The sequence below is a fragment of the Jatropha curcas genome, chromosome 3, assembly GCF_041381405.1.
Source record: "Jatropha curcas cultivar XTBG-Jc1 chromosome 3, XTBG_Jcur_1.0, whole genome shotgun sequence".
Taxonomy (NCBI): Eukaryota; Viridiplantae; Streptophyta; class Magnoliopsida; order Malpighiales; family Euphorbiaceae; genus Jatropha; species Jatropha curcas.
The window spans coordinates 30,453,639-30,475,083 of NC_143153.1; the positions used below are offsets into that span (position 1 = coordinate 30,453,639).

General features: G+C 31.4%; 3 protein-coding genes across 5 annotated transcripts; all 3 read left to right on the top strand.

Moving 5' to 3' along the window:
- The first annotated feature begins 5,181 nt into the window (after positions 1 to 5,181).
- On the top strand, positions 5,182 to 8,761 carry SCE1 (sumo conjugation enzyme 1). Its single transcript, XM_012223894.3, has 5 exons — positions 5,182 to 5,371; positions 5,542 to 5,625; positions 7,460 to 7,612; positions 7,714 to 7,827; positions 8,369 to 8,761. The coding sequence occupies exons 1-5, from the start codon at positions 5,303 to 5,305 to the stop codon at positions 8,429 to 8,431; spliced, it is 483 nt and encodes a 160-aa protein (XP_012079284.1). The 5' UTR covers positions 5,182 to 5,302; the 3' UTR covers positions 8,432 to 8,761.
- A 1,280-nt stretch (positions 8,762 to 10,041) lies between these two features.
- On the top strand, positions 10,042 to 14,139 carry LOC105639747 (RNA-binding (RRM/RBD/RNP motifs) family protein). 3 transcript variants are annotated; one of them, XR_016320228.1, is made up of 10 exons: positions 10,042 to 10,401; positions 11,363 to 11,425; positions 11,792 to 11,876; positions 11,983 to 12,054; positions 12,279 to 12,354; positions 12,578 to 12,629; positions 13,243 to 13,334; positions 13,425 to 13,507; positions 13,768 to 13,853; positions 13,943 to 13,989. XR_016320228.1 is itself a non-coding variant. In XM_089719778.1 (10 exons), exons 1-10 carry the CDS (start codon positions 10,057 to 10,059, stop codon positions 13,983 to 13,985), a joined length of 984 nt encoding a protein of 327 aa, XP_089575904.1. In that variant the 5' UTR covers positions 10,042 to 10,056; the 3' UTR covers positions 13,986 to 14,139. The 3 variants fall into 3 exon arrangements, 2 of the variants coding, with proteins under 2 accessions (XP_089575904.1, XP_089575905.1); XM_089719778.1 differs by having other exon boundaries at positions 13,425 to 13,494; positions 13,943 to 14,139; XM_089719779.1 differs by having other exon boundaries at positions 12,282 to 12,354; positions 13,425 to 13,494; positions 13,943 to 14,139.
- A 5,707-nt stretch (positions 14,140 to 19,846) lies between these two features.
- Positions 19,847 to 21,398, top strand: LOC105639746 (ethylene-responsive transcription factor ERF011). Its single transcript, XM_012223889.4, has 2 exons — positions 19,847 to 20,084; positions 20,224 to 21,398. Exon 2 carries the CDS (start codon positions 20,505 to 20,507, stop codon positions 21,084 to 21,086), a length of 582 nt encoding a protein of 193 aa, XP_012079279.1. The 5' UTR covers positions 19,847 to 20,084; positions 20,224 to 20,504; the 3' UTR covers positions 21,087 to 21,398.
- The last annotated feature ends 47 nt before the right edge of the window (positions 21,399 to 21,445 follow it).

Consider the following 21,445-nt stretch of genomic DNA (forward strand, 5'->3'; position numbering starts at 1 on the left):
AAATTATTCAACCTCACCCTCATCTAATTGCCTTGAAAAGAATAAAAGATTAGTTAGCAAACCAACAAATGTTGTTACAGTGTTTTCAAAGAGCTAAGAAGTCACATTTGTTGATGTTGACAGTTTTTTTATTTTTCCTTTTTTAACACTATAAAAACACTTCATTTGACTTTCTTTGCTGGGTAATAAAGACATCAACTAAAATTATTTCTTTAAGTAAAAGGCAACATTGACAGGAGGTAAACATTGACATTTTTTTTATTTCATTTCAATGATAATTTTAGAAAATCAAAATAATATTAATTATTTTATTTCGATTTTACCCTTATTTATATATATCTTTTTTAACTTTATCTCCTATTAAAATTTGTATTATTAATTTTAAAAAATGGATTGAAGTCGTTTGCCATCTAAATTAATATTTTTTATCAATTTAATAATTTGTATATAAAATTAAAAATGTCAAATTTAAGCGGCGGACAAAAGAATATTTATTGGATATAGCTTCAACAAATTGAAGGGAGCACAAATTCCAGTAAATATTGGCAATCAATTGTGCTTTTGACTCCTGGAATGTATGATTTCAAGGGATAGGAATTGCTGCCATTTAAATTTACAGCATAATGTTATTGTTGAATTGACAGAAACAGAGAAGTCAATACAGTAGTCATCATGTGCAACTCATTGAATTTAACATCACAGAGTATCCAAAGAAATTTTATGCTTGTTCTCACAACTTTTTTATAATTTCCCTTTTCAAGTAAATCAACTTATCATTTTTTTTATTTTCATGGCCAGATAAAATCATTTGCTCTAAAATTACATAATATAAATAAAGCTCATTTTGCTCTCTCTAGTCTGGGAGAAAATTTGATTTATTCAAAAAAAAAAAAAAAAAAAGAGTATAGAGTGAGCTGATTGTATTTGATGATTTGAGAAGTATTTTTCATTAATTTTTATACATTGCAAGTAAATGTAATTTAATTTTTAGGCAAGTATGTTTCATTATAGTTAAGCTCTTTTAGAGAAACAATGGATATATTATACTTGCTTAAACCAGATCTATAGTCCCTCTCGTAAACCAAATCAATGAAAATATAAATTTTTGCTTTCTTTCTGACCATAGGATAGAAATATTATCGGTTTAACAAAATTTTATATTTGCATTGGATTAGTCCATGGATTGTCATGTACCCGATCTAGGCAAGTCAATGGATTTAATAGTTATAGGAATTTGCTCTATATATTTTCATACTCAAACAAATAAAAATTTTGAGTCAAATGGAAGAAAAAAATATGTTGATAAATTCATATGATGGGTTTCTAAAAATTATTATTAAAGATTACACCCATCATCCTAAGATGTAAGGTTTAGGAAATCCAGAGAAATTATTATTTTGTCATCTAAATTAATTAATAAACTAGTTATTGCTATAAAGAGTTATACATTTTGTCGAGATCAAATCTAAGTACAAACATCTAATATTATATATTTTTTTTAATTTTAGTTTTATTACTCAAAAGAATATGAATTGTTTTGTTTCGTTAAAAGATCAATGAACTCTATTAGCTACTAACAGTAAAGTTGTATGTCTAATCTATATTAGTATTTATAATTTTTAATATTATCATTAATAGAATATATTTTAAAAAAAGTTAGTACTGATTTTTAGTTTAAAAGTACGATAGATCTCTCGAAAACTTTAAAATCTCACAATTAATAATAATAATAATAATAATAAATAAGTCGTTTATAGCTGTTCTTATCTTATGTTTTCCACCGAGGATTGGGTTTGGATTTTGGAGGGAGAGATGGTATTTATTCCTGCGCGGTTCTTTTCTTCACGTGCTCCTCCCTTTTGGTCCGATCTGATCTCTCAAATTCCTATGAATCCTTTATTGGTTGTTTTCCGCACACTAATCATCTTATCTAATACAATACCAAAAGCTAGTCTCCGAATCCAAAGAGATAATCCTACTTCTCATGCACCATAACAACTTCAATAATCATATTTTCATTCTTCTTTTGTCCTCAAATATAAGTGATTTAAGAATTTAAATAATCATATTTTTATACTTCTTCTGTTATAAAATATAAGTGATTTAAGCTTTATGCATGAGAATTAAGAAAATATTTAATTTTTTTAATTATAAAAAAAACAATAGTATTTTAATTAAATTATTATTTATCTCAAAATCAAAAGTTATTTGTGAAAATAGTTATTGTATTTAATATAAATAAGGGTAATATTGAAACAACATTATTCATTACTCTTTAAAATACTTAAAACAACTTATATTTTGAGACAATTTACAAAACATGATTTTATATTTTGAAACAGCGAGATTAATATATTAAACATATACGATTTACTTAATATTTTTCACTTTCTATGATAAATATAAAAATGTAAGAATTGTCCGTAATGTTATTTCGATTTATTTAGCCTCTATTAAATTAAGAAAAAATTAACATAATAATAATCAGTTAATATATTAAATTAATATTGTATCCATTGAAAGTATATATCCCATAGTACATAAAATTTATAGGAAATATATTACAATTCTCAATCATTATGTACTGTGGCTTACTTTTAGTTCTCAATCAAAGTTTTTGGCTTTGGACATTAAGTGCAATGGCACTAAACTTTATATGGCTTAGAGCTTTTATAGGCTTTTTTTTTTTTTTTTTTTTTTTTTAATCTTCTTTACAGCTTAGAGCTTTCAAGTTTCAAAATAGCTCCATGCATGTGCAATCCTGCAAATATATCATCATAGTATGCCTTGAAACACTGAAAATAGCTTTTCGCTCTGCACATTTTCTTTTTGCTTTAAACCCAAAATAGCTTGTAATTATTGGGTACATGTGTAATGTGTTCAACTACAACATACAACCATAGGGTTAAATTTTTAAGAAAGTAACAAATATCAATAAAGTTTTACTTGTAAATTTAATAATGGGAAAAAAAAATATTGGTTTAAGATCTCAAAAGAGGTGCGACTGTTAAGTTTTTTCTGAATTTATTAATAAATAAGTTAATTTTTTATTTTTAATTTTAAAATATTATTTTGAGGTGGAATTAGTAAAACAATAATTTTTTTATCTTTTAACTATCTATAAGTGTTCAATCCATATATTTTTATAAGTAAGAGTATATAATAGAATAATTTTACATGTTTAAGTATTTAATAAGTGCAATTTATTTTTACAAATTGAAGTGTTTAACGAGTTAAAATAGTAAAAATTTAGATTGCCATAAGATTTATTATAAAAAGTACTCATTACTGTAATGAATTTATGCATTTCGACTCTTTCGTGTTGTGAACATGATTAGCAATGTAGTAATTAGTCCAAAATCATCAAATCGGAACCCTAATTGATGAATCCTTATCCTTAGCTAGTGGGTTTTTGGCTAAACAATGATTAAATTAATACACCAATATAGATTTTGGATTTTGCTTATGATGGAAGGTTACCATGAACATGGACTCATTAGAATGGCAATCTCTGACTACAACGGAGTAATTAGTCCAAAATCATCAAATCACAACTCCTAATTAATGAATGCTTATCTTCGTTTGGTGGGTCTTTGGCTAAATAATGATTGAATTAAGACACTAACATAGATTTTGGATTTTGCATATGATGGAAGGTTCATTTTTATACCCTAATTTAAACAAAAAGAGGATATCTATTACAAAAGAATTATCATGTACAATCAATTACATATGTGAAAAAAGTAACCTTTTTTTTCGTTACTTTAAGGTTTATTGTTATTATTATAGAGAAAAGCTGGAAAGCAGTAATGATGGTTCAAGCTGAAAATTTGAAATAATAATACTAATTGAAATAAGAGGAAGCAATAAACATTTCATTTAGGAATCCTAGTAGTTAGTGACATGAATTCATTCACTTCGGCAAGTTAGGAATGTAGCCAGGCCTGATAAATCTGGGCTTGTGAATAGAACTTTACAAAACAGCATCTATAATGGGCTTGTTGATCTTCTATTTAGAGCTGCATGGATCATAGTGCCACTCTTTTTACAGTCCATTACATTTGGGCTATAAATATTGTATTGGGCTTTGTTCCCCTTTATAGTTTCTTTAGCTATTTGTAAATTTGAAAATATAATTCATTCTTTTCGTTGTTTTTAATATTTAATTTAGTGATAAAGTGAACTTTGTTCGCGTAGGTTCAGTTACGGGCTCTAATACCGTGTTAAGAATCTTATGCCAGTAGGTTCGGTTACGGGCTCTAATACCGTGTTAAGAATCTAAGGCATAAGAGCAATTAATCAAAATCAATTGAATTTGAGCTCATAATAAGTTGAGTTTATCTTTAATATTAAATCATTCAAACTATTTTGGTTGGTTCACATTCCTCATTATTAGCAGCGGATGCGGGCTGACTAAAAAGGCCGTGGCTACCCTTAAGATAAAAAAATTTTAATTTTTAATGTGAAAATTTTTTGAAAAAAATATTCTATTTTATCACTCATAAGTAGATAAAATTATTTTTTGACTCCCAAACTATTTGGTCTGATCCGCTACTGCTCATTATATACTATTTACTCAATTTATGTTTATCTAATGAATTTTATTTCTCAAACATAAATATAAGCGTTCTATAAAATTATCTAAAATAAATTTATTAATGTTTTAAAATTCACTTTACTTTGGAAAAAATGCATAATTCTATAACAAAATTACCATTAATTTTTCAAAAATATAATTGGCGTATAGCTTGAACCATGGGTTCTGATGAAACGCGTAAGAATCCGCCGAAACTGAAATTGAATCGAAATTAGTAGATTTAATATTTTAAAATTTTCGAATCGGGTTGATTGAACCGGAGCCAGCGGTGCAATAAACCGGTTATCCCTATTGAATACAGTGACTTTTGCATGCTTATCGCTTCCTCTTTGATACGCCCACAAGGAGAAATTCTTCACGGGAGGGATACGCAGTGGCGTGGATCTCACGCCAATCATAAAATTCTTTGACTTTTTGTTTATTTTAGGTATTTTTTTTTACATAATACTAACAATTTAAAAATATGCCCATTGCACCCTAGATCAAATCTGGACCGTGCGTTCTGACCTGGCAAAAGCTTTACAGAGAGAAGGGCAATTTTGGAATAAAAAGGACAAAAAAGCGCAGTAGTCGATGACTGCAATTTCATTCTCTTTTCTTCTCTGCTACTTTATAAAAAAACCCAAGCGTCGTTGAAGAGCACGAGAAATTTATAGGGAGAAGAAGCACCGTAAAAATTGCAGAGAGAACAATACAGATAGAGCAATGTCTGGAGGGGTTGCGCGTGGTCGTCTTGCCGAGGAGAGAAAGGCTTGGCGCAAAAACCATCCCCATGTTTGTACAAACCTTCAGATGTTTCGGGCTTTTCCTTTTCTTAACCCTTTTCTGTCGTTTCATCCTATTTATGTTTTTGTCTTGGGAGGTGTTTTCTCCCTTCTTTTCCTTTTTTGATAGTGGTTGCTAATTTTTATTTTGTTTTCGATTTCTAATTTTGGTTGGTTTAGGGTTTTGTGGCGAAGCCGGAGACTCTTCCAGATGGGACGGTGAATTTGATGGTGTGGCATTGCACTATCCCTGGAAAAGCTGGTGTAAGACTTGCGTCTAAATCTTTGTTCTAAATTGTACTCCAATTTTACCTGTGTGTTTTGATTGATGAGATGATCAATTTGATTGTTAATGTGAGCTCCCTTAGTTTGAGTGTTTTGTTTGACTTTGGTGGGTGAGATAACGTCATAGGATATGATTAATCTGTTTAAGGGCGTAAATAAATGGAACTGGATGATATTACTGCAATTTTGTCAGTTGCTTGATAGTGCTGATAACTGTTGAATATTATAACTATTATTATTTTTAGTCTTTCGTCACTATAATCAAATATTACAGTGGGTTTTTGTTGTTTTTTGAGTATTTAACTCAAGAAGTAGAACAATTATACCCCTCACGTTCTCATTTTAGTTAATATGGGTGGATATCAGTTTAATTTTATAAAGTTCTGCACTTCAATCACGTGTGAACTTCTTTTGAGGTTAAATGCCTACTTTAGAATGTCTCTATACTTGGAGCAAAAGTCGAAGGAATTTGTTCCTTGATAATTGATTTCTTTCCTAATATTGTTGGTTAATATTCTCCTTCGATTTTTTTATTGGTTAATTTGGGCATTCCAAGTAATAATTTGTTCTCTGTTGTCATATTAAGTGTACCATGCCCAACTCAAGTCAATTCAGCTTTAATTCCAATGTAGCCAGCATTAGTTATATGCTTCATTTCCTCCATTATTGTCAACTTAGGGTTCCCGCCTTCTCTTGCATGTCTTGAGTATACAATTTTCCTCCCTTCAATTTGAAATATTATTTTCTCAAATTTAACTTAATTTTTAAAATGTATTACTGTTGCTTCCCCTTTCTCTCTCTCTCTCTCTCTCTCTTTCTTAATTTTCCACTTTATTAACAATTAAATTGGGTTCTTTGAAATTTTTTTATCTTGGTAGTGAGATGTGTCTCTATTTGTATTTGGGGACAGTGGTGGATGTGGGAGTGGTTAAATTAGATTTTCATCATGTTGCTTCTGCCTTTCACGGTTACATGGATTTACTTTGATGGTAGTGCCATGGATAATGGCTACAACTTTCAGTTTTTCTCACATCATACATTTTGGGTGGTAATTGTTCCTCTATTTCTCTTAGAAAAATGGATGTCTCCAAAAGTTGTAAAATCAGATATTTGCTGAAAATTCAGTAGTGCTTTCTGAGTCATCAGCATTGTGTGATAGGTTTATTGAATCTCTTCTTTAATATTCCCCCTCTCTATTTCATTGCTGGCTTATTTTGGTATTATTGTGTCTCTGATACAGTACAACTCGTCAATTTTTGCAAAGACAAGAAGTTGTATTTGTCATTTTGCCTAACCTAAAATCACAACAATAATAACTAACAGAGGTTATACCTCTTGGCACTGTACTCACTGATTCGGTACTCATTTTACTCTTTGGCCATAAATTTTAGGTTTAGGAGAAGTTTGACTTAGTAAAATAGTCTTTATCATGATTTTATTTTGTACTTCTGTCTCTCTCCCTCTCTCTCTCTCTAGTTCATTGTCTCTCTCTCATCCATCTCTCTTTCTCTTTATTTTATATTTTGTTTAGTCTTCTCAACTCCTGACATTATAAAGGTAATGTACTGCGTTGGACTAGCCATTGTATTCCTTCCCTCTTTCTTTCTTCCAGGTACATTTCTAATGAGTCATTAGACTTCACGGCATGTTTAGTTTGTATCGCATGGTAGTTTGATGATTTCTTCTTAGAGGTATAATGTAATTAGTAAATGGGTATTATGAGGATAAAAAAAATTGGGTGTATCTTTATCTGCAATATATTATATATTTTTTATCAAATTGGATGGATTAACCAACTTTTATCATATTGTAGACTGATTGGGAGGGTGGTTACTTTCCACTTACACTCCACTTTAGTGAAGATTATCCTAGCAAGCCGCCAAAGTGTAAATTCCCTCAGGGGTTCTTCCATCCTAATGTCTACCCATCTGGAACTGTTTGTCTCTCAATCCTTAATGAGGATAGTGTGAGTATTCTATCACATGTTGGTTTTAAGGAAATTTTTCTGAATGCTATTGTAGGGTTTCTTTGTTGCCCGGATGATCAGTATGCTTGTGGTTTTTGTAGGGGTGGAGACCAGCCATCACAGTGAAGCAAATTCTTGTGGGTATCCAAGACCTGCTGGACCAGCCAAATCCAGCTGACCCTGCACAAACTGAAGGTTATCATCTCTTCATTCAGGTATGTGGACCTCTATGTAAATTGAGTAATTTTTGGAAGGGCCAGTGTGCAGTTTAGGCTCCATTCATCTCATTCTGTTCTTTTTGCAGTCCCCCTTTTCCCAGGGGTGGGGGTCATTATTTTCTTATAAGCTAAAGACTTGAATATCAACAATGCAGTTCTTAGTTTGAAAATGGCAGTGGTTTTGTAACTGTACTGATGTAGTATGAGCAAACAAACATACATTTGTCGAAGTTCCTTTGCAGGAATTCCTTCATTCTAAACACTGTCAAAATAACCTTCATCCTTGTCGGTTATAATCTGGATAGCAAATATCACTTCTTTTGTTTTCTGTTTGGTATTTAGATGTTGAAAAACCTACAGCTTCATAACATTATATGCATATGAATACTTGGAATACATTATGGAGAGAGGCCGATCTTTCTCCTTGAGTTTTGTTTAAGAAAGTTGGTTGTTCGAAGATGGGACTTAGGATAGATTTATTTTGCTGCTGCGTTATTATTTTCATTTTTCTAATGGACATGAACTTGGTTAAATGCAGGATGGTGCAGAGTACAAGAAAAGGGTGCGACAGCAAGCTAAGCAATACCCTCCTCTTGTGTAATGTGAAAACTACCATCTCTAGGAACTGCTGGTTCTTGGTAGCTGTTGGGTTGCCTGTGCAACTGTGTACTATTAAACTAGCTTTCTCTGAAATTATTTGCACTTGGTAATTTTGAGTGGCCTTTATGTGTGACTGACTGCATGGTTGAACTGGCATTTCAGCTCTACAGTTTAACTTTTGTTGATATTGTTATAGTATACCAGTCAGCCAGTGTTACTCATTCGTGATTATAACTTATATTGGTTAAAAATCTAACATAGAACTGTTGCAGTTCCTTTTGTGATTGGATATTATATTAAATTGATAATCTGTGAGTTTGCATTGGGCTCATCCATGGAATTAGAAGTTGGTTGGAGTTGGAGCTAGCTTGTGCAGTACAGTTTTCTTAATGCTGTGCCTCTCCTCTTGTCGTCTGTGTATATTCCAATTTCGGTGGTCCAACAAATCAATGTTGGATGAGCAGCTAGTAGTATATGAGAAAAATCCAAGATTTCTATTGCTGACAATTTAAATTACATATAACCTTGTTTGTCCTTCGATAGTGGTTTAATAATGTGGGCCTGATTTTCTTCCAATTCATGAATGTCAAGTCTGCTGTTCCTTTCCATTCACATGGGAAAAAAAAATTTTGAGAAGTGGCATGTGAATAATTTTTCTTGATCCAAGCACGAGTTCTAATAATAATTTGTTTTTTTTTTAAATATTTTTCGTGGACTAATTTTGTGAATGCTCTTAATATAATTTTATTTTTTTAGAACAAATGAAACCGTAGGCATAATAAACATTATGATGCCAAAGTTTTTTGTGATAATCCCTGAAAGGTGGTGGTGGGTTGAAGGACTCGTCAATATTATTGTACCAAAAAGAAAGAAAATGTAGTAGCAATAGCAATAAATTTGCATAATTTGAGATGCGATTGAAATGTTTCTGATTTTCCTTCAGAGTCCTGGCTTGGCTTCAAGATATTAAATTGGTTAAATAACAATAATAATAATAATAATAATAATATTTTTAAATATTTATCGACTATATTGCCATCTTGTTATTATTATTTTTTTGTTATTTTATCTAATAGCAAAGCTAATATCTTATTGGATCAGTCATCACCTATTCTAGTTATAATAGTCGCCTTCAAGAAAAGGAGTTTTGTCCTCCCTTTATTATTGATATTGAAGCTATTAATAAAATTTTAAATATATTATATTAAACAATAATAAAGCTAATACAGATAAGTTTTCCTTTTTTTTTAATAATGTTTTCATTGTCATTGTTATTACTCTTTTTATCATAAGATATATTATATTAGAATAACTCAAACTAATTGTCTATTTATCTACTTTAATAAAAAAAAGGAAAAAAATTAAAATTAATATATTTTTATAACAATTGACATTGATTTGTGTGTTGTTCTGCCATAATTTCAAGAGGGAAGGAGTAATTTTTCTTTTTCTTTTTTTTCTTTCATTGGGACAAGTAAAATTTAAAAAGTCAGGTTAAGGGGTTGGCCAATGGAAAGAGGTGTGAAGACCATGAAATGGGCCTACCACTTCCACGGCCCAATCTTACGACTAAAAATGTAGAAAAGAGAAACCCGAATATTAGGGCTCTACTACGGTCTAGTTCCAATGGACGAAAGCATGGCCGCTGCATATTACCCGCCGCCACCCCCACCGCCACCGCCACCACCTCCGGGTCACTATCCGACCTACTACCAACATCCTCCACCACCGGCTGCTCCTCCTGTGGTTCTTCCACCGCCGCCACCGCCATATATCCCTCAGGCACAGCCACCGCCGCCTTTTACCTCATACCCTCCCTCCTATGCTCCGCACGCGCCACACGACCCTGTCCGTACGCTTTTCGTGGCTGGTCTACCGGATGACGTCAAGCCTCGCGAAATCTACAATCTCTTCCGTGAGTTCCCCGGTTATGAATCCTCTCATCTCCGTAGCCCCACGCAGACGTCGCAGGTACTCTTCTTTCTTGTATATTGTTTACGTATGAAATGGTCTTTTCGAATTTAGGTTTGGAATTGACAATGGATGACTATGCTTTAATCATTGGCTACCTTTGGTTAGCATGAGTAAGATCGTTAATTAGCTTATATGCTCTAGTCTAAACAAAAATAAAGCCAGAGTTTCCAATTGCATATTTGCTTGTCGATCTTCCTAATTAGAATAATGAAATGGGTCATTGGCATCCTTTTGTAGAAGCATTTCAATATCTGGTTATATGTAAATGTGTTGGTTTAGCATTGATCAAAACTCTAGTCCTGCTAAAAAACAGATGTACCTTGTGTGCTTGTGCTGTTTTGGCATGGGGTGATATGATATAGAAGTTCATTATTTCCAGTAATCCATAGAATTTCAAGTGCCTGTTTGGTTTCCCTGGTAATAGGAATGGGAATGAAACTGAATGACTAAGTTTAAGGGTCCTATATTATTTTTTTGATAGCTAATAAAATTATTGAACCACACCTAAAAAGCTAGCCATTGAGGTTGGAGAACCCAAGTTCATATAAACCCCATATTGAAATCCCATACTTCCAATGTGATCCAAGACAAGTCCCATATCTTGTCTTGCAATTAGGCTCCTGACATGGTTGGTTAGGTTAAGGATTATACTTAAAAAATATATATTTATCATTTCAATATAAATTAAAGTTATTCAAATGAAAAATATCAAAAAAAAAAAAAAATCATATGTCTTGTGAACCAAATGAAAAAATGGAATGCTATTCAAAGAATTTCATTCCTTGCCCAATTTCATAGCAGAGCGTGGATGTCTAATGTTCAATCATTGAATTTGATACTGATCTCATATTTCTTTATGGGCTCGAAAAATTTACCTTCAAATAAGTGAATTGAACCTCTCATATTTGTTTTATCTGTTGATTTTCTGTACTGTGACATGGTTTTGGCTTTGTGGCAGCCATTCGCCTTCGCTACATTCATAGATCAGCCATCCGCTGTTGCAGCTATGCACGCTCTGAATGTAAGAACTGCTTCCCATGATTGTTCCTGAAAATATGTTTGAAGAGTTCTTTTCAGATGCAATTTATATTTGTTATATATGTAAGGCACGTATGTCATGCATTGAAAACCTGAGCAAATATTGGCTGGTACATTGAATCAGAAATTGGGAAATTTTCATATGTATGGCAAGGCACTCCAAAGGTTAATTTTTCTTGTAAAATGTTACTTAGTTAACTGTATTCTTTTTCATTCTTCATTTTGTCTGCTAGCTGTGACCTAGTTTGTAAAAACTGGTCTAACAGATAAGCACATAAACTGTATTAATGCGGAGCATCTGATGCGACAGTCTATACTGATTTCTCCTGGTTCCGAACCTTGATTGCAGGGGATGGTTTTTGACCTTGAGAAAGGGTCAACCCTATATATTGATCTTGCAAAATCTAATTCCAGATCTAAGCGCTCAAGATCAGGTTTATTGCTTTCTTATTGTCATGATTTTAATTTCTCTGGTACTTCTATTATTAATTTTAACTTGTTTGAAATTGCATCTATCTACTTGCCGGTTTTGCTTATTAGATGATGAATGGTCTGGTTTGGATAAGAGAGTTAAAGCTTCTCCAGCAACACCAGGGGGCAGTCTTGATTCCGGTAAGATAACTGCTAAAATTACGGGGATTGTATGGATGTTCCCCATGGGAACTTTCTTTCTTTCTATTTATTTTTTTGGGCCGCATCAATTATTATTTCTGCACCACTCATATTAGTTGTGTGTTAATTATATTATCTTGGAATACACATGAATTACTTAAATCACATGGAGGACACATTCTTCTGAAGGCTCACATTGCACGTTTTGCACGCTTGGGCACTAGCAGGTTTTGGCAGCGTTCACTTGCCTGGAATGAGTAATTCTGCTTACAACATGATTGGTTATACATCTCCACAAAGGTCCTGCACTACTTGAGCACACCTTCATTTTGAAGTGATTATTTCTAGCTCAATTGGCACATTTTTTCACTTGTATTGATTACTTCTGGCTGAAAGGTCAAGGGCTTTGTAAAAACAGTTAATGCTGTTTCCTTTAGTGGGAGTATGGTATTGGCCTCTTTTATAGCCTTCTTTTATCTTTTTAAGCTTTTGTAGTTACTGTTTTGTTTCTTCAATCATGCAGTCATGGGATCTTTGATAGCCGAGCTGCAAGTGAGCCAACAGGGGCAAATTCAGTAAGACTGCTTCCACTATTTTCCATTTTTACATGTGCTCTAGTTGCTAACCTTGTTTTTGCTTCTAATGAGTTACTACAAATGTTATACATAGATTCTTACTTACTATTTGAACAATTCTATTTTTTTTTTGTTTGAAAAATTCCCCTTGCCTTGTTTCTCAATGTTTTGGAATTCTGAAGGATCAAATTTTACCTTTGTAATCCTTTGGATGAGAAGCTGCTGAATTAGCCTGATATTCTTTTTCCAAAGCATTATTAAGGCATACCTTAGTAATCAATTTGTGAATAATCAAAGTCCTAAAGTTATATCATAGTTGCAAGTTCTTTATTTGACATGAAGTATATGCCTAAGCCTATTTTGTTTTGCACTTATTTTAGAGAGTTTTCATATATTTATCATGTCTTGGATAAATTTGATAGGCGCTCATCTATTCATACATGTGGGACACTCATTTTGTTTTAACTTATTGCATGATGCTTGGAATTTCTATCTGGTGGTGGACTGCGCCTTTGCAATTATTGCACAATTATTGCAAAAGTTTGAAGCTATTTATATCTCTCCAGATCCGAATATGGACAATTCTGATAAATCAAGTTCTTAACACTTGCAGAGTAATTCTTCAGCACCCCCATGTCCAACACTTTTTGTGGCTAATTTGGGGCCCAATTGTATGGAGCAAGAACTAATTCAGGTATTTTCAAGGTAAGGATCCAGTATTTGGTCGTTTAAGATGTATTTTAGGTGTGCAATATTCTGTTGATTCATTTTTTGCTTTTTGTCATTTTACGTCAGATGCCCTGGGTTTTTGAAACTGAAGATGCAGAGCACTTATGGGGCTCCAGTTGCATTTGTTGATTTCCAGGTACTTGAGTTTTGTAAGTTCTACTGCACTTTTCACCTTTGCTTTTTGTGCACATCACTCTCTCAGGCATCCCACCTCCTTCCCCCTAGCCCTAGAGGGTGTTTGGTTTGGCAATTTACTTCTAATTTTTGATTGAAAATGTATTATTTAATGTATAAGTCTATTTGAACATAAACAGTTAAGTGATTAGTAAGACAATTGGGAAGTTGCTTTTACATAGTTTAAGTGTTCGATTACTTTCGCTCATGTGAAAGTGCTGCTATCTTTATGCAGGATACTTCTTGTTCAACTGGAGCACTAAATCATCTGCAAGGCACAATTCTCTATTCTTCACCAGCTGGTGATGGCATGCGATTAGAGTATCCTTTTTGAAACTCATTAATGTTTTTTTTCCCTGTTTTTTAGCCCGAAATTCTTTCTAGTATGTTCTACTTTAATGAAAATATAGATATGCAAAATCACGGATGGGAATGCGGAGGAAGCCAAGGTAATCACATGGAAGTGTGAAGCGGTTCTTCCTTCAGCACAGTTGGAGCACATTGTAGTATTATTGTACAATTCAATATGTTTAGAGTGTGGTTTAGACAAACATATAAATTCTTAATTTTTCATTTATAAAAATCAAAGAGTGGTTTCTCTGCAAAATTCTGTCCCTGGCTGTAACACCTTATGCTATGGAAAGTTTGTATTGTATTCTCCTACATATTGCTTTCTTACAGTTCTGGTATGATAGAAATATACTACAACATGAGGAGGATGATTGGAGATTAAGGCAATGACTGGAGCTGAAATGCAGCGGTTGGTCTTGAGTGCCAAATGATGAGCTTGCCATTTGAAGAATGAAGTGCAAGAGTTTGAGGAAACAAAAACAGATTAAAAGAGCATTGAATTTGAACCTTGGAAGGTTGAACAGAGCACGAATAAACCTCCACAGTAACGGTATGTTCTTATCCGCCATCATCATACTCATATGCTTAGATCATGTTCTTCCTAATGTAGTGTGTAAAAGGCAATGAAAAGAGTAATTTAGTTAATATGCTATCAAATTTCTGTTCTTTTTTAAACAAGTAATAAAATATGAATTTGTTAAATCATCTAACAACTTCAGAGATGGAAATTTCAGCTTGTTTTAGTGAATTATTTAGTTGAAATGTTCTTAGACAGATATCGTTTATTAGAAATTAATTACGGTAGTGGCTGAAAAATCTCAAAGAACGTGTATTTGATAAAAGTAACTAAACAACCAACAAACCGACCGTTATCTATACACTACGATAGTGATGAATGATAATTTATTACAGTTGGGAACTCTTGTATTATTATGATATTAACGGTTGAATATTTTACCAACTGACTTGACATAAGTAGTTGAAAACTATGAATCTAATGTAGAAATTTTCATCGTGAATTGAGTGATGACATGATTATGTCATAATATTTTCACTCATTCTAAATTAAATAATCAGGCATATGTTACTCAAAATAGCGGGAACTCGGCCTTTTTCTTTATTTATGTATTTATTTTAATGGATGTATGGAGTTTGTATTTTCGTGAATTTTGTGATGAACAATGTCATACTTTTAACTCATTTTAAATAGAATTACTCATTAAAGAATTTAAGATTTGCGAAGGTAAAATTTTTCCTTGTAAAGTAAAATCACTTTCATGATTCATGGCAAACTTCACTCCCTTCAATTCTTAAAAAAAAAAAAAAAAAAAAAAAAATTTAATTATGTGAAATATCAATTGTGGGATTTGACCCATTAGTGTCATTGAACTTGCCCATGGAAATTTAGCTCAGTAGAAATTCCTAGTTCATTGTATGACTTTTGAGTTGTTCTTCCTCTTTGTATTCTAATTCTGTCCATGCAATAGTCAAATCATTTTTTTTCTATAAATGTGCTCGCAAACCTAGTAAAAGGCAATCACAAATAATAAGCCTGTGTACTGGTTTTTTTCTTTTTTTCTTTTTTTTTTTTTTTAATTCTTAGTTCTTGGTCTCCACCTAAATCTTGACTTTTGTTTTTTTTAGCTCTCATTGGACGGGCGGCGTAAGTAAACATCTTATTCAAGAAAATATATGGAAGATATGCTTGTTTAGAGGCGTTGATACCAAGGGCTTCCCCCTAACAAATCTTTTTGACTTCTTCTCCTTAGTCACAACAATTAACCAAACAAATTAAAAACAAAGAATATATATGTGATAGACTAGGTATTAATAAAACAATGGAGGTTATCCTATCATTTCAAAATATGTTACGCTAAGTTAATATTATTGATTATACATTTAAAATTTGAGATTCTCGCTCGGTAAGTTTATTTTTTTTTATTCGAAGAGACTAGATATAAATTACTGTTAGTAACTAATAAAGTTCGCTGATCTTTTACAAAATAAAAGAATTCATATTCTTCTGAATAATCAGATTAGAATTAAAAAATATGATATTAAATCTTCTTGCTTTGAGTTGTTCTTGATAAAAAATATTAAGTCTTTATAGTAGCACCTAGTCTGTTAATTGAGTTGGATGTCAAAATAATAACTCATTTGAATCTTCTATAATTGGCTTATTGTTTTAAGAATTGTAATATATGATGAACACAAATGAGTTTCTGTCACTATGCATCAATAACATTAATGGAGAAATATATCGCACTATTAGACTCTATTGATCAAAGATCTACACTTGCAAATCAAGGTTTAAGTAATGGCCAGCAAAAAAATGGACAACCCTCGCAAAGAAAAAACAGAAAACTCCAAATATAGAGACAGACCAAAAAGAACAAAAATAAAAATAAAAAAGACATATCTGTAGGAAGTATAGGCTATAAACATTGTTTTCTCCAAACTAAAAAGTAGGGTTAAAAGACTAAAGAGAAAATGAAAGCTTTATCATTTTATAGCTTATTATCTCTATAAATTGTTGTATTCAGAAGACTATCTCTTACTCTCTAATTCAAATATTATTGTTGATTTTCTATTATCGTTACTATGAATAGGCATTGTGCCATATCAATATCACCCATCATCCTCACCTACAATACCCATTTACTTCATTTTTTTATAATAAAACATTTATAATCTGTCACCACTATTGCAATTTAAACAGTCCACATCTCATTACTAATTATTTCACAGACTTATAAATAAGATAATTACAAATTATAAAAATGGAAAATAGGAAATCAACTTGAAATTGCTAGCCTTTTCTTTTCTTTTCTTTTTTTTTTTTTTTGTGAAAATACATATTCATAATCATGGTCGTGTTGGTTTTTGTTTTTTACAAAGTCAAATTCGCTTTTTCTTTTTTTCTTTTTTTACTGAGTAGTGTGTGCATGTCTTATATATATTCATTATTCAAAAGGTGGAGGTTTGGTGGAAGAATCAAATATTTCCATACTTGATGTAACACATGATTAAAAGTTTCAGTTGATTTGTTGTTTCAGTATTTCTCATTTTATTACAGTTTAATAAAGTTAATTGAAATTAGAAATGGCCAATTGAAACATTAACCAAAAAATATTTTAATTTCAGGTCACATCAAAAGAAATTTTAATTTAAATATATATACCTTATACATAAACTGATCTTTCAACTTGTTGCAAACAACTAGATAACAAATAATAAAAGGTTTTAAAGAATGTATAAATCATTTGTATATGCATGCCATTAAACTAATAATTCAGTAATGAAAAAAAATATTTATGATATAAAAAAACTATGAATTATTTTAAGTTTTGATGGCTCTTTCCCTTTTAAGAATTTTCTCTCTACCAAACTAATAAATAATTAATTAATTAAATCATTGATACACAATAATTTTAAGATTTGCTTCCAAATAAAATTAGACTCTGTTTGTATATATTGAATAGTGGTCCCTTTTTGTTTTTTGATAAGTGTTGTTAAACATTTGGAACCATTTGTATTTGCCAACTAGTTTACAGCTAAAGGTCACTTGACCTTCAATCTAATGAACCCAAAACAGAAAAATAAATAAAAAAAAAATAAAGAAACCTTTAAAACATATACCAAAAAATTATTTTGTTTTTTCAAAAAAAAGGCACACTTTAGCTTGCTTTTCTTTTCTTGTATTGTTCTTTATGATTCTCTTCTCCAATGGGAAATTACAATTACAAAATGGGTTCTATTTATAACGATGTGTAGACAAAAGCTAACTTAGAAATATCAGCCCTTTTGTATCTTGCATAGTTGTTTTACAAAATTTTTAAATTCATTTATTAACATTTCTTTACTTAAAATTAAAAATATTATCGAGTTAATTTATGGGCTGAAAATAAATTTTTCTTTACACGGGTGTTCTCTTGTTAGCTAAAATTATCTTTAATTAATAATAATTATATATATATACTTGAATAATTATATATATATATATATATATATAGCTGTTACACTTACATCCACTGATATATAATTGCTGAATCATACATGAAATAATAGCAGTCAACACAAGCATTTTTTTTTTTTTTATTTCATAAACTTCAGTTATAATTTTTCTTTCGGCTGATTCTAAGGGGATGATGGGGTCATAAATATTTAATTAATGTTTAATTAATAAATTGAAAATTGAAAATTGTTTTAATTGAAAATTGCATGCATTTTTTAAAAGAGAATTAACATAAATAATTCATCTTTTTAGTATTTTTGAATTTGAGAAACTTGAATTTATATTGAAAAAATGGTATGTGTATTTTTGAAGAGTAAATTTTAATCCTTTTCAATGAAATATGTGTCACAATTGTTAAAAAATAGAAATTTTAATTTAATTATTAAAAAATAAAATTAAAATGGACTTTTTTTCTTTTAAAACAAAATTTGAACATCCATTTTACCTTTTTTCAATCTCATTTTCAAATCTCACGAATTAAATTAAAACTTTTAAATGTTATATTTTTCATGTTTACTGTTACCATCCCCTTCATAAGTCAAATCCAGTAGACTTAATATAATATTGTATGATGATTCAAGTTAATGTATTTTCCTTTGCTTAAAAAAAAAAAACACCCTTAAAAATAAATACTATAAATTTTTATTATTTCAAGTTAAATTAAATTTATATTTTTATTATTTCAATTCGATTAAAATTGATATTTAAATTAAAAATTCAATTTATTAATATTATAATTTTTTTTAAAGGCGATATTATAATAATTTATTAGGTTATACATGACATATTTAATTAAAATAGATTATAAATAAATTAGTGAGTGAACCTATTACATAATTCATTTTAACTCATTTTATAATTTGTTATTTTATTTATGACGAAAATCATTTAAATTCTTGTTAAATCGGTCATGATTAATTTTTAAATGGCCGTTGACTTAATTGAGTCTATAAGGGTGAAAATTTTTATTTCTTCAAATATAGCACCTCGTATATATATGTATATATATTTTTGGTACATATATAGCACCTCATATTAATAATAAATAAACATTAATAAATAAATAAAATAAATATCTGCCTAAAAAGGATAATGTACGTCCAATAAAATTAAGCCGGCCCCTACTGCAAATAAATTGTACACACTGCGCGTTGGCTTGATGGGGCCATTTATAAATGCAAAGTTCCAAAACTATCCGAAATTTCTAGTAGATTGATGAAATTTTGGAAGGACCAGAATGTCTATCCACATAAATCGTTATTGCGTGGAGGGAAAGTCAATTCCTAACGGTATCTATCCACCGACCACCGACCTACTCATTTTTTTTGCTTCTTTAGAAATTTCATAAATTATTCATATAAATATGAAAAGATCCAAATCCCCTGCTATGCTATCCTTACCCATTATATATTAAATATAATTTTTCTAAAAATAAAAAAGATCAATTAGTATAAAATATTTATATTCGGCTTATTCAAATTGATAAAAGCTAATTAAGTGTGATCCGATCAATTCTCTCTTTTTACTAATAATGAAAAGTATGAGATCTCGAACTTAAATTCTTTCAATCGTAAGAGTTTTTAACTAAAATTTTCAAAATTAGTGAAACAACTACATGCATCATATTATAAAATGGTACTGTGTAATTTATCCAAATTATTTATTCATCATGATGGATGAAGTTATGATTAATATATTCTTTTCAATTTATGCATTAACTATAAAACCGCCATATTTTTTAATATTCCTAAATATTTTAAATCACCAAATTTGAATTTTATTATTTTATTTAAACTATTAATTTTCTAATTGAAACACAATATGAAAAAGAAAAACTCAATATAATTAAATAGAATCCTCCATTGTTTATCCATCCATCTATCTTCCTTCTGACAAATGAGGATTATTTATTCAAAACATTTGAATTCCACCACCTCGCTTGCCCACATAGGACACCACCACCCATCACCACCACTCCCACCACCACAACCTCCACCTAGCAAAATAATACATATTTCCTTTTGTAATAGTAAAATAGTAATACTAATTTAATATTTTCCACCATTATTAAATAACCCACTTTCTTAAATTTTCGTCCTCTTTTCTTTTTAATTTCTGCTCCCAAACAAGGTCTCCATATGCCAAGAGGAAAAGCATCTCTGCCTTTCTCGCCCATAACATATAAGGTAACAACATAAACACACCCTTCACACTCACACTCCCATTCTTTTAAACAATTTCCACAAAGATTTGTGTCGGTGAATTTGGATTTTCTGTTTTTTAATCGTCTCTATTTTTTTTTTTTTTTTGTTTTTTTCATAAAAGAATACAAAAACAAAAATCACCATCAAACGTGTAAGCTTAACCAGATGACACCCCCTGCCCCTCTTCATACCCAGCTGCTATAGCTATAGCCATGAAACCCATTTCTCGAATCTTTCCTTCCACCATGAGAGCTCGCTGATTTCCAAGTTGGGTTTCGATAATCATCGCTACTTTTCTTTCTTTTTTTTTTTTTTATCCTCCTTTTGGAAAGGGGAAAAGGGCGCGTGGAATCTCAGGAGATTAGTGTTTTTCTTCTTTTTTTTTTTTTTCGAAGAGTAGCGATGGAAAATGGAGTGGAAAAGGCGATGGCCGCGAGGAAGCGAGGCGGAGGAGGAGGAGGCGGCGGAGGAGTGGAAGGAGAGAGGACGTACAAAGGGATAAGGATGAGGAAGTGGGGGAAATGGGTGGCTGAGATAAGAGAACCTAATAAGCGGTCAAGGATTTGGCTCGGCTCCTATTCGACTCCTGTGGCGGCGGCTAGGGCCTATGACACTGCGGTTTTCTATTTGAGAGGACCGTCGGCGAGGCTTAATTTTCCTGAATATTTGGCGGGAGAAAATATCGGCGGAAGTTGCGGAGACATGTCGGCCGCCTCAATAAGGAAAAAAGCGACCGAGGTTGGAGCTAGAGTCGACGCTGCTTTAAATCACCACCACAATCACCACCATAGCCATCACCACCATAGCCACCACCACGAGCACCATCGAAGTAGCAGTAGCAGTAGTAATAGTACTAATAACAATAGCAGCAGCAACCACAAATCTGTGGTGGATAGTTCAGAATTCAAGTCGTTTGTGGAACGGGTCGACTTGAATAAGATGCCCGACCCGGAAGACTCGGATGCTGACTGGGAAAGGAATTAGGAGGAAAGGAAACAAACAAGTCTCTCCCCTTCATGTTATTTTCTTTTTCTTCTTCTCCTCCTCCTTGTGGACTAGTAGTGGCTATAATCATGATAGCCGCTAACATGCGACTGGGAGGTATGATAAGATTATGGCTGATGAAATGATGAGGCCTAATTAATTAAAATATGTGGATTAATCATATCTTAGTAGTATAAGTTTATGTTTATCCTATTTACATTTTATTTTCTTTTTTTTTTTTTTTCTTTTGGTAAGAAAAATTTTGCCCTTGTAAAATTGATAAATGTATATTAGTTGGTGATGATTTATTTAGCTTTGTTTCAAATATTTAATTTAGATTCTTGAATTTTGAAATTGGA